We start from the raw sequence: 21,092 nt of genomic DNA, 5'->3' as shown, positions 1-21,092 counted from the left end.
AAACAAACAAAAAAAAAAAAACACAGACAGGGCAGTACCTGAGTGACTAAACACGAGTAAACTATTAAACTGATCAGTAAGTATTGGGTTTGCTTCTCTGAGGGCACCTTGGAAACCATATACTGTCCTCTATGGAACCCACAGCCCTCAGAAAAGGTTCCAGACCCCTTAGAAGAACCCTTAGGTCAAAATGAAATCTTTGAACAGTTACACATCTCATAGAAAATGAAAATTAACTCATGCAGGATTTCCACTGGAAATTGGTTCTCTTAGGGATTTAGATGTACATCTGAGTGACTAGTAAATGAGACGTAATTTGTGCACATTACGCGTGCGACAGATGGATTCATTTCATTCTAATTATTCGGTTCCTTCGCTACCAAATGAAAGCACTCCTAATTTAACTCATCTAATAACAAGGCGTTTACAGGCTGAAGCTGTGGTGCAGTTCATTCTGAAGTGATTAAGCTTATACTGCACATTTGCCTTGATTTCAAAATATACAGTATGTTCAGTGGTGGTTTGGTAAAACCCACTGGATGTTGCTGTAGATGAATGCTATTTTACCAAAACTAGGCTGTTTTAATAAATCTTAAAATATTCTCCCTTTTCTTATGTGGGGTTAGCTAGACTTTAAATGGTTATGCCTTTATTTGTGCTTGAGACAAATGTAAAAGGGCAAAAAATTATACAGCAAAACATTTTTTGGACACAAGACCATCAGACCCATATGTGGGTCTTCACCAAACTGAAACCACAAAGATGGAAGCACACAATTGTATAGAATGCCTATGTATGCTGTAGCATTAATTTACTGGAACTGAGGCACCCAAAACATGTTCCAGCATGATAATGGCCCTGTGCACAAAAGCAAGCTCCAGGAAGACATGGTGTGCCAAGATTGATGTGGAAGAACTTTAGTGTCCAGCACAAAGCTGTGACCTCAACTCCACTAACCCTGACTGCATCCCGAGCTTTCTCGTCCCATATCAGTGGCTGACCTCACTAATGTGCTTGTGGCTGAATGAACAGAAATTCCCACAAGCATGCATCAAAATCAAATAAAAAGTGTGGAGCAGGGAACTAAATCTGCAATAGGATGTTCACAAAGAACATAACGGTGTGATGATCAGGGCTCCATATAGTTTTATCCATTTGGTAAATGTTGGAAAAACTGATGGCTATTCTGCTTTGGATATTCTTTACACTAGTAATAAAAAGCCCTAATAAAAAAAAAAGCCAATTGTTGCACAGTGGCATGTTAGTGCTATGCTACATGTTTTGTATTTTATTTGCTGCCTCAATTAACACTAAGATTTGTATTGCTAAACATGGCATAAATAGTAAATGAAATGGCATCTCTGCTTAGTCAGCTTAATGTATGCTTGTCAGTGTAAGACTCTATAGAATTGTGTTCTTAGTGGTCTTTAAATTCAACACCTTCCAAGAAGCAACCGATCTTAGTGTGGACGGTGTAACCTCAATCATTTCAGAATGGACTGCAGTCTTGCTGTATTAGAGAATGTAAGGCTGTGACCCTAGCCGTTCACTCCTTCCCTAGACAGCCTGAGGTGAGGACCTTCCTTTATTAAGAGGAGGCTTTGAGAGGTAGTGATTTATCCCTCTGAGTCCATGAAGAACGTCTCAAAATCTGGGTCCAGGTCAGAGACGAGGGCATCGACAAAATCCTCGATGGATGGGCTTTTCTGCAACATGCCTGCGTGACAAAAGTAAAAAGAAAACTTAAAAAGAAAAATAATTTATATATCAGAACTAAGTATTCCTGTATTAATACGTCCTAAGAACATACAGCAGTGTAGGTCAAATGGATAACAATACGAGGAAAGGAAACAATTCACAATGTACAATATGCATTCAAACTATTGATTTGAGTACAGAATTTCCTCTTTCTCTTACACACACACACAAAGCAGCTCCCTTACAGCACTGCTGTGACTGTATGTGTGTTTCTGCAGTCAGCCTTCTGCCTCCTGAACTGTGTGTGCACTCATTTTACAATTCCATGGCTCTCACGCTTTGAAGTCTGCTCATTTCCCCTTGAAGGATTGCCAATGTAAATAGGCCCTCATCCCCACCCCCTCTTTCCTGCATGGGTCACCTCCAACACACACAGAGATCTGAACCTACAGGCGCACACTGTTAAAGACACCAAAATCTAAATATCCAGAATCACTTACACCAAAGAACCCAAACTAGGAACGGTTTCAGACTGTCCGTGTTAAACTGACACAATCCGTAAAAACTCGGCTTAAAATGACATCATCTCAATCTTCTGTGGAAAATCAACCTTATCTAGAGGACCATACACACACAGTAAAGAAATTTATAGCAATATATCTAATCAGTAAATATTTCAGTTGACTCAGTAGACTCCTGAGTGGGTTTTAATAAGATTGATATGCAGAGGGCACTAGACAGTCTGGTGTATCAGTGCAATAGACTCAACTTCAGTCACACCTTACCCTGGGGCAGATGACTGACACACACATATGTATGTGCACACGTGTGCACACACACACGTGCAGAAAACTTTAATTCCCAGAGCACAAGCTAACGTCAGTTAACATTATGTCTGAAAACCGTAGTCACTAAACATAGGAAGTGTGTTTCTGAGTCATCAACAAGGCTATGTGTCCAGGGTAAGAATGACCAGCTGAAATATTAATAAGTGCAATGTTGAACACTCACACTTTAATCGGAGGGTGAATCTGAATCAAGTGACCTCTATTTAGATGATTGCTGTCTCTTACATCATCATCACTTTCTATAATAACTGCAATTTCCTGATTTTGGTCAAGATGGGTCTAGTAAGCAAGATTTAAGAATTTCTTTTCTCATTGTAGACAAAACTCAAATTATTACCAAAGCCCCACCACAAAAATCAAACAAAAAAACAAAACAAAACAAGGGTTATTGTTAGTACAATGACTATAATACAATGACTTTTGTAAACGCTGTGATGGTACTAATGATTTACAGAAATAGGAAGTTAAAAGCCAACCTCACCCATTCAGAATATTTTTATTCTTATTTTTTATACGTCATTTCAGAGTATCCTATTTTTTTTTTTTCAGTCACACAACTGACTGAATTTCACATCCAACACAATTTGCCAAGCACATTTCCTACATTTGGCTGAATATTTATTTATTTACTGGCAGAGCAGGAAGATGCTTATCTCTGTGATTGGTCCAAAGCTCGACAGCTTGGTTTAATGATGACTCTTGGGGAGTAAACTCACAATAAAAAAAAAAAACAACATAAAAACTCGACATCAAAGTGTGAGCGAGAGCCATTTTTTCTCAATTAAGCTCCATGTAATAGCATGGTATCACTCCAGCAGGATCTGCCACACCTTTAGCTTTTCGATGTCTACACTGTGCTGAGGCTTAGCTGGGCATAATCAGGCATGGTATAACATGACTAGGGTTGTCCTGCTTTGACTGTGTGAAGTGAATAAAAGCAAGGTTTCAGTAAAAGCACACTTTGTGATCTAACCACTACAAAGTGGCGACCTGGTCATTCAATACGCTGTAAAGCTGAAAGACCCAGCTGAAGGAGGTGTTACTGATCAAATCCTCTGAACATGAGACACAACTAACAACAGTGAGTAACCTGAAACATGTTTTGTAACTGTTTGAATGTTGTTTCCTCTAAATGCTGGGAACAAAACGTCTTTGCACTACTGAGAGTTCCTAATATCACCTTTAATATATAGGAATATGTACTGGGAATAATGTGGAATTACTGTGTTTCTCACGTTCATTGATTTGTCTCCACCACAGTTAAATTTGCCTACATTTAAAACATGTCACGAGTTGTACTCCATAACATCATATTCCTCCTAAAGGCAAACTACTTCATCACAGCTTCTATAATTATGGTTCAGAGATAAACCAGCTTCAAAGGAGTCTAAGAGCGGAAAATGGGCGTGCTATAATTCATAATTATGTTCAGAAGAATCAAGTAGGCTTTTGGAAAAGACTTAGGAGATGTAATTAAATTATTATAACTTATGCCACACATTGCATATCCACTTCATAAGCTACAAATGCAAATTGAAATCTTGTCAGAGAGGAAAAGTGAAACATGGGTTATCATAAAACTCCACACAAAGAGAAACTAGACACAGATACTGTTCTTGATTTAAAAGGGGAAAAAAGCCAGACTTCTTGCACACAGCTCTGCACATACAGCTCTCTGTGCTGCTGGCTTGGGAACACAGGGCTTCAGTCATCATGGCAGTCAGTCGATCGTTTTCTGCTCCCCGAGCTGCCATCTAATCTGTCCTGGACTTTTCAGCACCAGGAGCCTGAAAGCCGGTCAGGAATTGGTGCATAGCCAGCGGCGGGTTTATATAGGGTTCTAGGATGACTGATTCCACTCGAGCTGCTATGGAAGCCAGGCCCAATGGAGCAGGGTGAAACTGAAGAAGTCTCTCCACTCAGCTATACATGGACAACAGTAAATCCTGACAACGCTGAGGAGGTTTGATTTTCTGTCTGTCTGTCTGTCTGTCTGTCTGTCTGTCTGTCTGTCTGTCTGTCTGTCTGTCTGTCTGTCTGTCTGTCTGTCTGTCTGTCTGTCTGTCTGTCTGTCTGTCTGTCTGTCTGTCTGTCTGTCTGTCTGTCTGTCTGTCTGTCTGTCTGTCTGTCTGTCTGTCTGTCTGTCTGTCTGTCTGTGAATGATGCTGGCTGAGGACCAAGTGAGTGAGTAAAAATATTACACAGTAAATACATGCTGTGAGCTAACAGCTCTCTGAGCTCTGAGAAACCTCTATATTTTCCACAATAAATCCATGTTATGATCCATTATGCCGGCAAAGGGAATTAAGACTTGCTGCAACAAGTGCTGCTTAATCTATGACCACAAGTAGGAAAACAGTCGTGACTCAATTTACAAATGTAAAATTCAATAATACACGTACTGTTTTATGACCGACGTACTTCCTAAAAGGTAGTCACAATGATGTCATACTACTTTAGAATCTTTAGAACCAGTATAGCCTGTGGTGTGGTTTAAAAAAAAAGACACTGCTGTTTTCCTGACTCTAAACCACATGGTTTCATCTTATGAACTTTGACAATCAGCCAATAGAAGTTAGAGTAAACTGTTCATTAAGGTGAACCAGACAACTTGATTTCTTTGAATGCAGCTACAGTACATAGCTTTTAGAAAATCTACTTAACCAATAATCTTTTTTCATTATCAGTGATTTTTTTTGCACTGGTTGTAAGCAGCACTGGGAAAATGGAAACAAATCTAAATTGTGCTTATTGAACAACATTAAACTGGCCAGCTAGGGACTTAAGTATAACATTATTTTTTACCAAGATACCCTCATGTTGGATAACTACTAAGTCATTTGCTATTTAATTATAATGTGAAGTGATAAAGGCTTTTTTATTACTATTGTTTGTAATTAACCCAAGTAGCCAGGTTTGCTAGCAAACTAGCCATCCTTAAACCAGAGGTGTGAATTGGGACTAGAATCTTGAAAGTCCAAGAAATACCACAAGGTTTAACACAGCAACGTATTCAACATTCCTTGTCCATTTACAGCTTTCAGTAAACTGCGCTTTACTTGGGTATATCACTTATTCATCTTTAGTATCATGTTTTGAGATTTCTATGAATTGACTTGTATAAGTATTTATTGTACAACATATATGTACTTCAATGACATGTATATATGAATTGTTTTTAAACATCTTTGTTTAAAAAAAAAAAAAGTTTCTCTGAAAGACTTCTTTTAAGTATAAAAATTATTTCTGACAATTCAACGGATCTGAACGGATCAATTCCAAAATCTATTCAGTTTGTCTGCTGGTTGTGATGATAATTCCATTTAAATCCTACATTTAATCGCTCGTTTTTGAGACACAGCACTTGGGTGAACCTTGGACACATAGACAAGCAACCAAAAATGCAATACCTCCACAATTTAGTGGCAAAAGGCATAAAAACAAAAAATAAAGACTCACCTTCCACCATCAGCATAGGCTCCTTCCCTCCCCCATGAGCCAACATCTCTTGGCGGTAGCGCTCTCCAGTTTCCCTGACACAAAACCAAGCAGACATTTTCAGATAATAGAGCCAGCATGACCAGCATCGCCAGCAGGCCATGGCCTTTAGAACAGACTCTTCAGAATAGTTCAGTGGGAAAAAAAAAACAGGTATTAACTGACAAGTAAGCTGAAAAAAACTAAACCAAACCATTTAGCAGGAATGGGATAAAATCCAAACAAAGCCATGGTGGTGTTTTCTGGAACTGATTAATGATGACATTTCTGCTATGGTGGTTGATTTTCATGCAAATTGTACATAGTACATACAGACTTCAGGTAAACAACCTTTATCTCTGGTATAAACGAATGCACAAGCACACCTGTTTAAGGGGTCCTTATGGAAACACTGCCTCCAGACCATGGAGGCTACAGCTCGAGACATCAGGTAAGAGTAGTACTTTGCCCCATAACCAATGAGGTGACTGAATCTCAGCTGCCATGCCTGTATTTGCAAAACAAAGAGAACTGATTGAGAAATTTGCTGTCAAATGCACAGTTTCAATCTTGGATAGTGTTTATGGTTTGTTTTTATGTGTTGTCTGGGAGTATGTTTCTATACTGTGTGCCTGATTGCATTCAGGCCAGGCCAAGTAGCAATGTGAAAGTAAAGCCCCATTACCATTCAATGCTTTGAATGGCTCAAAGAAACATTTTGGCATGTTGTTTTAAACAAGGCTAAAAAGGCTTTTGCAGAAAACAGTGTAGCATTAAACAATGTTCCAACATTTGATGGGGATTAACTGTTTTTAGAGGTGAGGAAAAAGCTGCAATTTAAATCCAGCCCGTCATGAACCTGTTGTGTTCAGAAAAGCTCTGCACTGCTTTTTATTAAATCATTACAATACCAATCCGCTCTGATATTATTCTGGCTCAAACGTGCTCCTTTGGTTCTTCTACCTTTTAACATATGGATGTTTAATTACATAAACAGAAAACCTGCAAAACCATTAAACCCTTTTGCAACATACTTTGTGTTCTTCGTGTTCTGTGTTCAATGACCACTTCTGAGATACCAAAGTGTTTACACAAATTTCCCAGTACGTAGAAGCTTTCGGAAAGTCCGGAAAAGTATCTAATTTAAAGCGTTCATTTCCAGATGCGGGAAAACTTGTGGAAATTCACAACACATTTAAACTGTCTTAACATTTCCTCATTCTTTGTGCATAAATATTATACATTTTACGTTTTCAGGATACAGTTCATTTTAAGCATTTTAACATTAGCAATAAAAGTGAACAAAATACTGGGAAAAACGAAAAAGTCTTAAAAAACAAAACAAAAAAAAAACCATATTGTTCTTAATGACAAAGAAGAAAGAACCATGTAATACTCGTCTGCATTACAAAACATTTTTAAAGCAGGACTGACTTATTTATTTTGAAGTTTAGCCCCTGTGATGTCCCAGTTATATTTTTAAGAGCTTAGCAGTTCAAAGGCATTGCTGAGAGACAGACACAAGCAGAAACATCCATTACACTGCAGAACAACAGGACATTTAATCCCGTTTGAGACGATGGGAGATCCATGCTTAATGGCAGGCTATACTATTACTAAACACGAGATCTGTGTGCTATGGGAAAGAGAACTATACTCTTAAAAATAAATGTTTAAGAGACAGTAGTGATGCATACTTTAAACAAGACCATTTTATTCTTGATACGATTGAAAACTGATCTTGAGCAAATTAACAGACTAGCAGGAACACTATAGTTCAGCCAAGATCCTCTACGGTTAAAATGCTAACAGGTTGTTTGAAAAGGATGGGCTTATTCAAACATTGGGAAGAGAGTGGGAGAGAGTGCTGTAGTCACATGAAATGTACTCAAGCTGCAGAGTGTCAGGCTGACGACTCCCATCTGGCACATAATGACTTTCAGAAGTGTAAACAGCACTCAAGGCAGGGACCTTAACATGAAAAAACTAAACTCTAGCGATAACCTAATGATAAAACTTTAGATGATCAAACAGTAAAAATGCTAAGGCACTCTTAGATCAGCTGGGTTTTGGACATTTACTATTGCGAGCTGGCTTAAATACCAATGTATCCCAAGTCTGCATATTATACATACAGGGTGAAGACCCTGGTCAGAGTCAAAATGGATCCAGAGCCTATCCTGGTCCTGGATGGGAATCCAGTCCATCATAGGGCACCATGCACATACATATGTACACACTTATTCTCACCTAGGGTGAATTTAGGGTACTTTTCACACGTATTACTTCATTAGCTGAATTTAGCATGTATTGTTTAATAAATTTATTGTAAAAACTTTGATATGATAAAATTACTAAATGAACTGAGTAGCACATTTTTGAGAATAGAATGTTTGAGAATAGCTAAATTGCGGTATTTCTAAACCCTTTTAATTTTTGATTCAACAATCAAATACAGGAAATATCCTTTAATGGATTTCCCTTCTCTTGTAACATAATTGAAACAGCTGTTGGAAACCTTATTCTTTTTATTTCAATATCTTTAATTGACAGACTTAGGAATCTATGACTTTAAGTAGTCTGGTCTTATAGTATTTTATAAAAGTAAGCAGTAATGAAGTGTAGAATTAGTGGTCGAAGGGATTTTATCCATCGTAGCTTTGAAGGAACCACTGACAGTCTCTTTTATTGTTGCAAAATATGCTTGCGAGAGCAAAATGGGAACAAACTATTATCTACATTCCCCAGAGAAGGAGACAAAGAAAAGTCTGGTGATTTAAGAGATGTTAAACACACTGGAGCAATTAAAGGAAATATTTAGTGTGAGAAGGCTCTAATTCCCCATGGTTTCATATAATTACAGACTAGGAGAAATTTTAAGTGCCAATCCAAACTCAAAAGCATACTTCATACTACCGGCCATCTCTATGTTTAACGTTTACTGCTAAGGATCTGCAAAAAACATTTTCTTTTTTAAATTGCTCCCAAGTAAGCTTGTCAAATTCTTCCTTTAGGGAGTTTTCATTCATAGTCTAACAATCAAAGTGTACCACTGCTTTTACAGACAAACCTAAAAAAAAAAAAAAAATACAACAAAAGGAAAAAAGAAGAGAAAGAGGAGAAGGAGGAGAAACATTTTAATCCTATAAATGCTTGGGTATTAGACATAAAACCAATGCTCGACAGTCCAAATTCTCACCTCTGATGCGCTTTTTGAACTCTTAAACTGAGCACATGTGTAAGATGTTATTAAAGATTAGTCAGGGAAGGAATTCGAAACATTCATTAAGTTAAATAGCTGTAATGGATCATAAGATTTTAGACCACCTGTAGTGTGGATAATGTTAAATGTTCAGTCACTGCGTCATTAACTGTCCAATGTAACTATCCACAGACAAAACTTGTAGTCTTGCTGTTTCAACATGTAGATTGCGAGAAAAAAAAGAGCATGCAAATCTCCAGGTTTTGACAAATAATGGAAAAATCAATAATGAATTATGTTAGTAAGCTGTTGGGTGAATAAAAGCCTACAGAACAGCTTGAGGCTTTAGCCTCTGGAACTGTACTAGAGACAAATGTTATTTTCTTAACTGGTGTTTTAATGATGGAGAGCACGGTCACTGTCAAATGTCACTCCAAAATGTCCCAAAGATATTAAAGAGTGTTGAGAACTGGTAAAAAGTGAAAGAATCAGTATATGATTGACATCATTTTCAGGAAATTAGTTCATGAGCCATCACAGCTTGTGGATGGAGTGGAGTCTCCAGGAAGAAACCCCTTCCATCAGGTTAGAAATGTTTCATTGTAGAATAAAAGAAAAACCTTTGCAATGATTTGCAGTATCTCTCTACCCTAAGTGAACACAAACCACAACTGGTATCCCTTTAATTTGTCTCTCATATCTCTTCCTGTGATATATCTGAACATACAGTATATACTTTTTAAAATCCAACACATTAAATTCCAGCATACAATATTATCAGTGTGCTTTACTGATAATGGAATACAGATTATTCCTTTCATGATAACAATTATAGAGTTTTAAGATCAAAATCATCATCGTGTGTGTTCGCAATTCAACCATCACTACCTCTACCTGATGAACTCTCATTGAGCTTGTGAGTACTTACTGTGTTTGGAACATAAGGTAAGCCGTAGTATTTCTGTTGCACGTCTATCAAGGTATCGGTTGTTGACCGTTTTTGGGGTTTGCCATGATAAACCTGGTCCAAGGCTGCATAGAAAACCTGAAACACGGATTTAATGCAACAGTGTGTTGAATGGGATAATTATTAGGTGAACCATGAATAATGGCCTCTTGTTTTTTAAATGATGTTTCAGAAAAACCTGAAGTTGTGTATCAGCAGCACCACAGACTTTCTTGGATTCACAAAGTCGTGATACCATGCTCTCAGGCAAAGGCTAGGAGGATATATCCAAAGGAAAAAAAACAACAACAAAAAACTTATAAGGATTATGCATAAGGATAAACATCTGTTCTGATAAATACTGCATGTGTATTAAGTAGATTTAGTACCTGTCCTGTCTGATAGTGGCGAGCGAATTGGTTGATCACACGGTAATCAGTGGCAAAGTACTCCATTAGAATAGAAGGCACCTCAGCGAAATCAGTGGCACACCTCGTTCCTGTGAAGTCAGAAAGAAATAACATTCTAATTCAGAATTTCTATGATAAATGTCAATTTGCACCGCACAAGCAGGCCTTAACTTGAACCAGTCATTTCAGTTACCATGAAGTGGATCTTTATTTAGTCATTCAAATGAGTGCAACGAGTCACACTAAGAAAACAAAACAAACAAAACAAAACAGAAACCAATGGGGATACAAACTTCTGTGCAATTCTCTTTTCTCATTAAATGTTAAAATCTATTTATGTTCTACAGTAGTAGCTGCTTTTCTCCCCCTTAAAAAAGTGAAAGATCTACTTATTATCTACTTAATATTTGTAACCAGGGATTGATGTGTGTTACTGTATGCATCTTACCGGTCACATGCTGGTAGTGTGTGCGTGCAAGCATTGAGTGCATGGCGTGACCCATTTCATGAAAGAGGTTCTCCATCATGGCAGGTGTGAGAAGAGTAGGTGTACTCTTTGTAGGATGAGGCAAGTTCAGCATCAACACCACCACCGGCAACTGGTACTGCCCATCGTCCATCCGCCGACCTCCACGGACTGTAAAATGGCAGTCCTGGGTATCAGATAATAAGGTCAGATTCTTTATGCTAGCATTAGAACCTAAGCTAGAAACATAAACATGGCATATGTGTTTAGCCTCTAAAGTAATTATTTAATTATAACTATATTATACTGAATTAACTTTAATCTCAAATTTGGGTCTTGACATTTGTACAACACACAATATTATTGTCAGTATCTCTTATGGATATGTCATATCTGTCAGTGAAGTGAACTTAATATGGCTCGGTTTTTTATAGCCTGGAAACATAAATGGTATATGAGATGTAGAGCGTACGTAAGTTATACTTCACCTGATGAGGTTTGTTTGGCCTATAGAAGAAGTCACAGTAAATGTATCCCAGCAATCCTTCAGATTCATGTACCACTGCCTGAGGGTACAATTTAAAATGACAGGTCGCTGCTCAGCATAATAAGCATTAAGGAAAGTCACACTATGCTGTCTTTTGTATGAAACTTTTTCCCAGTCACCTAATCTAGCCCGCAGGTGCAGTGTATTGCTTACCAGTTTGCGCACATCCTCGCTCCACACTTCTCCTGCACTAGGCTGTTCAGCCAAAAGCGACACACCAAAGAGCTGTGTAAAAAGGCTGTTCAGACCTTCCATACAGGCTCCAAGTGAGAAGTATGGGCTGTATAGGCTCGGCTCAATGTTAAACCTGCAACAGACAACAAACACTGTTCAACACGATGGAAAAAAATACACATTCAGTTCCCAAAGCGTAAAAACTGTTCACCTTAAATGTCAAAAAAAGACAGAAACAAATAGAGAAGAAAATAATAGAAAACGCCACTTTTTAGACTTTTAGTGATTTTTGTCACACATGAACCGTCAATCACGTCCTGGTATGGTGAACATTAAGGTAAGTCCTCATGACACTGGACACATATTAACCTTGTAATACACACTTGTGCAGATTTGAGCATATGGAATAATGTCTGAACATATGTGTGCGATTCATGAAACACCCTATGACGTCAAAACGAGTGGTGATTAGAACATGATTAATAAAACAGCTTTAGCATGAAACAAACACACTAGTCTTTTTTACATACACGTATTTTATTATGTATACGCCATGCCAATATGTATCCTTATATACATCTAAAATTATTTATTTTTTATAAATAATATAATATATTTATTGCCTAATTGATGCAGCTGATGTGACCGTAAGCCAATACAGAAGAGCATTAGGTGGGCTATCTAAGATTTGATGATGAGAAAAAGAGAGTAATTAAAAATGGGCGAGTGATTTCATGTTAGATTTGCTTTTGTCCAAGTTGTGGCAAAATAACATTTACAAAAATGCGCTCTTATAAATATTATGATTATTTTTATGATTATTATATATACACACTTTTATTATTATTATTGTTATGTTATTTTTATTATTATTTATACACTACTACTATTACTATTATTAAGTTGTTTAAGATTGGAAAAAACTGACCAGATTTCTAATCTTACCTGCAGCTAGTTGTTTACTCTATTTGTATCCAAGAATCTGATCTGGTCAGATTTATCATAATTTCAAGTCAGAATTTTAATTTTTTCTTTCTTCTTCTTTTTTCTTTATTTATTTGAATAAAAAATAGGTGAGCCAAGGACACAACCGAAAGGGGGGAAAAAAACAAAAACGAATAAAATAGCAGCAATGAGTCATAAAGATCATATAAAAGTAAAAATGCATTTATTTATTTTATTTTATTTATTTAAAGTGTGTTCATTATATGAGCCTTTGATTATCCCAAGACTTGGTACCTTGTGTAAAAATGCACCTATTGCTCAAATGATGTATCACTAAATGACGTGTCACTATATAATATCTCGGTTGATCAACTGTCAGTTTAAATTCACCCTCACTGCAGGTCAGTACTGAAAAGTACAATTAATTTGGCAGGTTATACCAAATGCAAAGTTTGTAGATGACTAGTTCTGTTGAAATGGACCCCTGTTAAATTCTATTACATTCTTTACAGTATATCAAATGAGCTTATTCGCTGTTTTATGTATACACTCTGTATTAATGTATAGTTCTAGATTACCAAGTAGAATAAATACGGCATGAAATGTATCCCTTGATTTATGAACAGCTCTTCATGTTTTGGAAATATTTCAGTCTCGTGTAGCGGAAAAAAATTAAGAAATTGAAAGAGTCTAAAAAACTCAAGAACACTTCCTTTCCTCTCTCATTCAGACAAAACTGCTGCCAAAAGCCCCATGTTGGAAACAGCTCAGAGGTCCTAAAAGCAAGAATGCTTGCAATAAAAGCCTGTTAACATGTCTGCCAGTGTAGCAGAGGCTCTAGTGAAAGACTGAACAGTGCAGCCACAGCCGAGTTCATTAATAAACTGGAGACAAGCACGGCTATACAGTCCTAAATCTCAGAGCCAAATCTCAAACAAAGGGCTTCAGCCACCGTCAGCTCTGTTAAAAGAGGACAGATTTTAAGACAGATCCCAGGGCTGAACTCTAACTGTAATCATCTCAGGATATATAGATGAATAGCTTTTAGGATTAGTATTTTAATTAGAATTTTAACCAATAAACACAACGCAACACAACAGTGGAAAAAAAAGAGAGATGTGTTTCTTTATAGTACTGTTATAAAAAGACTTCAATAGCAACCTAAACTCACCTCTCGGCCCGTACAACACCACTGAGATAAGGGTGATCCCATGGCATAAGGTCCTAAAGTGCAGAGACACAATGCACTGAATGTGATGCAGCTACAAAATCATCAAATAAATAATCGAATAATAAATAATTAGCTGCTTACTGTATTCCTGGGGTTGAATCTGGACTTCATGTCTCTCATCATTTGAAAGTCTTTTTCAGTCCTAGTGAATAAACATACACCAGAATGTATCTGTCCCACTCGAATGTGAGCATGATCAGTCCTGATTTAACATTTAGTGCATACTGTCACCTTGTGGAGAACATTGGCACTGATTTGTGCCTGTTGCCAATATTTGTAAAGAATGAACGTTAACATATAAAAGATTTCTTGGAATACTTACACTAGTATATATTTAAATAAGATCAGGTACATCTCCAATGACAAGAAGCCCTGAGTGTGAACAGATGCCTTATGTACTACTATGATGTTTAGATGATTATTTATTCTATGAGAATTTTTCAGTCATTAGCACAGCAAAGTGAAAATGGGACGAAAAGCTTCAGTTTCAGAGGTTTGCAGAGGTGAAAGCGATAACAGACAAACTCGAACGAAATTGTGAATGTAAGCAACCCAATAAAACAGTTTAAGTAATTTGAATGACAAAGCTGAATCATTATTTGCTATCTGACTCCCAGGCTCAGTTTAACATGAACTAAACCCAAGGCATAATCAACTCAGCCTAAGGCACTAACCACTGCTTTTTATTGCATTTTATTAATAATATCTAAATCAACTGAATTACAGGTAATTATTTTATAGTGTCTTAATCTTAACCATCTGGTTTGGCTGGAAAGCTTTACCTGTCTTTGAGTTTGTCTGTCAAAAGCTGCAAGAATTTCATCACAGTGTCTGTGGAGAAAGAATAATAGACTTTAAAACAATAAGCTGAGTTTATTCAGAGTAATGTGTTTTTTTTTTTAAAGTATATGAATAATTAAAACCATAAAACGTTCATTCACAAGTAGAAAGATCACAACCTTTACAAAGGATTTTAATACCTGGGCTTTTGGCCATCGCTCCTTTTAAAGCCCTGTGTTCATAAGATTCATATCCGACCAACTTAGCCAGTTTATATCTACAAGACAGCAGTTCCTCAAGGGTGTGCATCATTTCTTCATTTGGGTACAGGAAAATCCTGTAGGCAACTTCCCGTACCTGAACTCACAAATACACAAGATATAGTCATGCATCACTGCAAGATATTAAATGCCAAATGTTTCTGTTTCAGATCCAGACGGCTTCACTTTATCTTAAAGAAATCTAAACTGGATTTACGATAGAATTGTTCATATATAAAAAGTACAGCTTATAGCTCCTAATAAGGAATATTCACATTTAAATTATAACGTTAATAATGTTCATTTTGGGAAAATAGAATAAAAAAACAACAACAAATTCATTAAAAACAATGAAAAATCGTATAGCAGCTTTAGAAATTTAGCAGCGAACAAACATTGTGAAACGTTTTCACTATATAAGGTGCTTGCCTACACTTCTTAGGCTGCCTTACCTTATAAAATGTGTCCTAATGTTTTTTTGTCTTTCCATATGAGTTATAAATAATACTAAGTGTGATAAACACAGTCGCACTGAGTGTAAAACTGTACCAGATCATCAGGTGCATCAGCGTGCAGTCCTCCAATCTGGACGTATTTCCCTTCATTAGTAAATTGCTGGATGATGTGTTTAGGGAGAGCTTTCATGTCTATTCGGTTTGGCATGTGGCATCCCATAAGAAACTGATTATTAAGATCCAACAGCCGAACATTCAATTTGACTGCTTCTTTCCTCTGTCAAAGAGAAGAGATGGAGGAGGGGAATAAAAGAAAATGAACAGAAAATACATAAAGAAAATACCCAAAATAAATAAATAAATAAGTAAAACCCGAGAGGTCATGCTGTTATAGGAAAATAATTAATGACTGGTGGTGTAATGAGCCCAGTACAAAGCTGCATTACAGTTACAACCCCAAAGTTGAATCTAAAAATGTCATTTATTCTTCTTTTACAATAGCAGTGCCAAATCTATCCTTGTTTATGTGTAGAATAATTTCTATCTGTTCATGGCTACATTAAACCTTATGGAATGTCCATGAAACCAGTTCCTGTTGTCAGGTGTAAAGAGCTACACAAGGAATCCTAGTTGTAAATGATTATTCATTCAATAGCAACAAGAAGTTTCTGATTTAGATGAAACTGGGTTAAATGTACCTGTTTTTCATCCAGGTGAATCCCACTGATCTCAAAGTCAAACAGGAACAGCTCAGCTACTCTCCTATACAGAACAAGTGAGAAAAAGTGTTCAAATTCTGTTTACATTCTCAAATAGAATAACTGATACATCATACTTTTTTTTAAATAGTGTATAGTTTTATGCAGGGGCGGTTCTAGGGTTAAATCTTTAGGGGGTTTTAGCCATCAGTGAGAATTTAAAACAAGAAGAGTTTTATATTATATATTATATGACTACATAGTAAACCAAAAGTTATGGTATTATTTAAAATGGCAAAAGTGGACAATACAATTTTATGCATGATGTAATAATGCCAGTCTTGAATCAGATCACTTCATGTATGTATGCATTCTCTACAAACAGTGTGTCCAATGAATGCAGTCATTAATAAACAAATATTCACAAGACAAAGACCAAATAAATAAATGTTATTTTTATTTAGTATTTAATGGATTGTTTGAATTAATATCTTGTTTGTGCTACAACTCTGGTAATAAGAATAGTGACATTTCACTGCTTTTGGTTGCCGTCTTTGCGGCTTTCCGCCGGTTAACGTTATAGATAAACGCCTCCAGCTCTGACTGCGCGTGCACGCTGCGCGTACCTGTGCTTCTCCATTCTAATAAAGCAGACAGCTGAAGACGCACTTTTGAAAGACTAAAACACACGCATGTAAAAGCAAAGTAAAAAAAATCGCTCTTGGATCAAACTGATAAATAATTTTCTTTCCCATCGACGACATGTCCTGCATTTTAACGTCATTTTTATTGTTTATTTATGAAAGTAAAAATTATACTTTTAGTTTCAGGGTGTCTGAGATCACAGACAGGGGGCTGAAGCCACATTATAAAGGGCCTAGAACCGCCCCTGCTTTTATGTCAGGTTAAAATATTCATTGCTGATGCCTTTTTCTAATCTTGCAATAAATATTTAACAGACAATATTATCAAAATGAGCAGGTATGTTGTTGTTTTTTTACACTGACAATATTTCCAGAGATTGAAGAAAAATTTTATAAACAAAAGAGTCACGATGTGAAAAACTGCACCTTGTTTCTGGATCCAGTTTGGCCCTCACATCTTCGTTATCCAGCAGCTTTTTTAAACTCTTACACAACTCGACATTCGTATTAAGCCTGCGAAAAAAAAGACCAGTAGACGGTTTGTAACACAAAGCCACGATCTAGATTTCTCTGAATAAGTGAAGTGTGTTAAAAGCAGACGTACTTCTCCACTGTGGTACCGATCTGTATGCAGGTTTTCTCTGCTGCTTCTCTGTACTGTGGGTCAGGATGGGCCACTTTGATAAAGTCTGCCTATATATATATATTACATAAAACAAGAGTCATTGTAATTTGTATAAATTTACAGTTAAGGCATTTCTGATTTACGTTGGTTCTTTAACGCACTTTATCATAAACACTTAGCCCTGTCTGTAAGTTATTAATGCAAAGCAATTTGAGATTTTGAACTTGAATAATCAAAGTGCTGTATATAAATACGTGATTACAATAATAATGATATTCTAGTTAGAATATTTACATTATATATAGCACAGCCTTTGATATTTTATTGTATGTTATGTGTATATGATTTCAGTGTTCCTGTATAAATAAAACAATGAATGGATGAGTAAACATATGAGCCAGTGTTACCAGATCAGCTACTCTGCATAAACTGTCCGAGAGTTTATCGAAGGTCTCCACGGTCACGCGGCCGGGCGGTGTGCTGCAGGCTTTCTCCACCAGTCGCTCGGTCTCCTGCAGAGTTTTCTCTTGGATCACCTCAAATCCCTCTGTGCAGCTCAACTCTGGAACGCCAAACAAACCCTACACCAGCATAAAACATACATGAATTAAATGTGGATTTAAAGTTGCAGGCTCACATACAAACTTTAGAGAAGAATGATTGCAAACAATATTCAATGGTTTACAAGAAATATTTACTCCACACACATGTACACTGCATTACATTATCTTTCAGGTCATGTTTACGGCAACACGTCTATTCAGAACTAGACTGAAAAACATATATCAATTTTATTTTATTTCTATACAAAAGACATTGTCGCAAAGCAGCTTGACAGAATATATAAATACAGGACATACATTGAAAATTTATAAAAGTATCACTTTATCCCTAATGTGCAAGCCAGACTTAAAAGTGAACCCATCCTCATCTGGTTTACATGGAATATCGTGACGTGACGTAACATACGGCTAAGTATGGTGACCCATACTCAGAATTTGTTCTCTGCATTTAACCCATTCAACGTGCACACACACAGCAGTGAACACACACACACCATCTGGAGCAGCCATTTATGCTGTGGGCAGCCATTTATGCTGCGGCACCCGGGGAGCAGTTGGGGGGTTCGGTGCCTTGCTCAATGGCACCTCAGTCGTGGCCTGCCCGAGACTCGAACCCACAACCTTAGGGTTAGGAGTCAGACTCTCTAACCATTAGGCCACGACTTCCCAATAGTGTGATTATAAATAATTTCCTTCTATAACTGTGTACTATAGGATCATAAAGTGTAACCAGGAAAGTCATTGCAGTTTTAATATGAACTGTTCACTGTGACAATTGCAGCCATAAAGCTATCAGAGCAATTGTACAAAAAAAGCATCTTCATGGTTTCTATTTTTTAAGATTCTGTCTACAGTAATCTCATGTGTCTGTATGCTGTCCATATGGGGGGGGGGGGGCGCATCTTCAGCAGCAGTGAAAGAGGAAGGGGTCAGAATCACTGGAACAAAGATACTGGGACACTAAGACTGTGGACACTGAGACTGTGAATGCTACGACTGTGGACCCTGAGACTGTGGGCACTAAGACTGGACACGGAGACTGTGGACAAGGAGACTATGGACACCGAGATTGTGGAGACTTAAACTGTGGACACCGAGACTGTGGACACCGAGACTTTGGCTACCTGACGTAAGGCTGTGCTGCTTGTGAATGCAGGTCATTTTCCATACCACATTTTGTTGAAGCAGATCCAGTCTTCTGACAGCTTTGGCGTTGAAAGCAGCTCCAACAGGTGACCAGGTGGTGACGTTTCTCCTCCACAGCTTTAGAGCCACTCTGTGCTTTAACACGCTCATAAACACAGCTTTAGGTGCTAACATGGCTGTATAGAATGAGTCAATACACTAACATGAATGGGAGTCTAGCCACGTTATACGACCTGTCCTTAGTTTAATGCGTTTTATTATCAGCATTCACTCATCACTCATCACCACAACTATCTTACTATCTAAACTTACTTTATTTTGTATTTATTAACCTCATCAGTAACTAAAGGTTATTCATGTGGATTCCTGCCAGACTCCAGTCTACATCCCCAAACGCGTGTAATCAGACATTAAGTGCACTACATAAGGGAGCACAAGCCTCTATTGTAAACCACGTGTAAAGCGCACTACTGTAGGCAGGAATGAGACGTTTAGGACTCCACCCTAGATCACGTGTGGTATGGATTTCTTCTTCGTATATTTGCAAGTGTGAAAATACTTTCAGACCGTCAGCGTATAGCGACGCCTAACGACACTCCAGGCAACAGCAGCTTCTTCAGGTATATTGGTGAGTTTATCAATAATCTACAAGCAGAGGTATTCAACTAAAATTTAAAGAGGTCCAGTAAGAGAAAATTTCTTGACGCAAAGGTCCAGATCATAATGTCTAACTAGTTAGTGTGATGTATATTTAAGCCTAGTAGTTGTATCAACATCTGCAAGCAATCAATACCTGACTGTCAAATCATATAAATTCAGTACAATTCAAAAACGTTTTGACAATATTTATTGTCACGTGACAAAGAACTGAACATATGTATGATTGTAGATCTGTATAAAGTTCTCTCATTCAATAAATAAAAGTAGGGCTACATTTCAATATAAGAGAAAATAAATAAAATGTGAAAATATCGTGTATGTTTAAATAAAGTGCTTAACTTTCCCCTTTATATCTCAGTGAGAGAACAGAGCTGTAGCTTGGCTTGGGTTAGGGTTGTATGTAGACCTGGGAAAGCTGTCTCAGGGACGCTGTCTTCAGATTTGATTGGATATATTTGTTCAAATTGTTTTGTCTCATAATGGCGTTTCACATTGCCACTTTTAATAAGTGCCACGGTTTCTGAACATGAGACACACCGGTTTAGTGTGAACAGAAATGAGTCTGTCCATTCTGGAGTAAATGTTTTCGCTGTCCACTTGTCTTTTTTTGGAGAGCGTCATTTGTTCTTTATTCTCCCTTTCTCCGTCTCACTCGTCTGTTTCTCTCCCTTTCTCCGTCTCAATACGTCTGTTTCTCTCCCTTTCTCCGTCTCACTCGTCTGTTTCTCTCCCTTTCTCCGTCTCACTCGTCTGTTTCTCTCCCTTTCTCCGTCTCACTCGTCTGTTTCTCTCCCTTTCTGCGTCTCACTCGTCTGTTTCTCTCCCTTTCTCCGTCTCACTCGTCTGTTTCTCTCCCTTTCTCCGTCTCAATACGTCTGTTTCTCTCCCTTTCTCCGTCTCAATACGTCTGTTTCTCTCCCTTTCTGCGTCTCACTCGTCTGTTTCTCTCCCTTTCTCCGTCTCACTCGTCTGTTTCTCTCCCTTTCTCCGTCTCACTCGTCTGTTTCTCTCCCTTTGTTTTCTACATGTATCGCTATCTGCCTTTCATGTGTAACTTTATTTCTCTCTCATCTGCCTTGCGCTGTTGAGTCCCAGTGTTTACTTCAGGAATGCACAGATTTGATTGGCTAAGTGGTATCACGTGGGAAGACTTAACTCGCATGCAATTGGTCTGTGCGTTTCCACTACCACTATTGTAAAGATTGCAAAAGCTGCGCCGGTTAAAATAGAAGCGTCCCGTAAAGTTTTACATCGTAACCTTTTGTTTTGGCTCTAGGTCCGGGTCCGGATTGGACAGCTTCTGGGCCCAGACCCGGA

General features: G+C 37.6%; 1 protein-coding gene across 1 annotated transcript; it reads right to left on the bottom strand.

Annotated features, from left to right (window-relative positions):
- Positions 1 to 618: 618 nt before the first annotated feature.
- Positions 619 to 19,978, bottom strand: mipepa (mitochondrial intermediate peptidase a). Its single transcript, XM_047820624.1, has 19 exons — positions 19,140 to 19,978; positions 17,814 to 17,987; positions 17,386 to 17,474; positions 17,208 to 17,294; positions 16,138 to 16,201; positions 15,534 to 15,716; positions 14,925 to 15,081; positions 14,727 to 14,775; positions 14,026 to 14,086; positions 13,885 to 13,937; positions 11,748 to 11,901; positions 11,536 to 11,613; positions 11,030 to 11,234; positions 10,561 to 10,670; positions 10,371 to 10,445; positions 10,154 to 10,270; positions 6,410 to 6,531; positions 6,006 to 6,079; positions 619 to 1,717 (listed from the first exon to the last, which is right to left on the bottom strand). The coding sequence occupies exons 1-19, from the start codon at positions 19,287 to 19,289 to the stop codon at positions 1,617 to 1,619; spliced, it is 2,103 nt and encodes a 700-aa protein (XP_047676580.1). The 5' UTR covers positions 19,290 to 19,978; the 3' UTR covers positions 619 to 1,616.
- Between the last annotated feature and the right edge of the window lie 1,114 nt (positions 19,979 to 21,092).

Source organism: Tachysurus fulvidraco, chromosome 11 (assembly GCF_022655615.1).
Source record: "Tachysurus fulvidraco isolate hzauxx_2018 chromosome 11, HZAU_PFXX_2.0, whole genome shotgun sequence".
Classification (NCBI taxonomy): Eukaryota; Metazoa; Chordata; class Actinopteri; order Siluriformes; family Bagridae; genus Tachysurus; species Tachysurus fulvidraco.
The sequence above is the reverse complement of the archived record's forward strand: the minus strand, read 5'-3'. Positions and strand labels throughout refer to the sequence as shown.

Bases quoted from the DNA above. Each gene is read 5' to 3' on its own strand.
- mipepa (XM_047820624.1), bottom strand. From the start codon at position 19,289: ATGTTAGCACCTAAAGCTGTGTTTATGAGCGTGTTAAAGCACAGAGTG. The intron at 15,082-15,533 runs GTACAGTTTTAC...TTGTGAGTTCAG, and splicing joins CTGATGCACCTGATGATCTG to GTACGGGAAGTTGCCTACAG. The intron at 6,080-6,409 runs GTGTGCTTGTGC...GTTTTGTGTCAG, and splicing joins CATAAGGACCCCTTAAACAG to GGAAACTGGAGAGCGCTACC.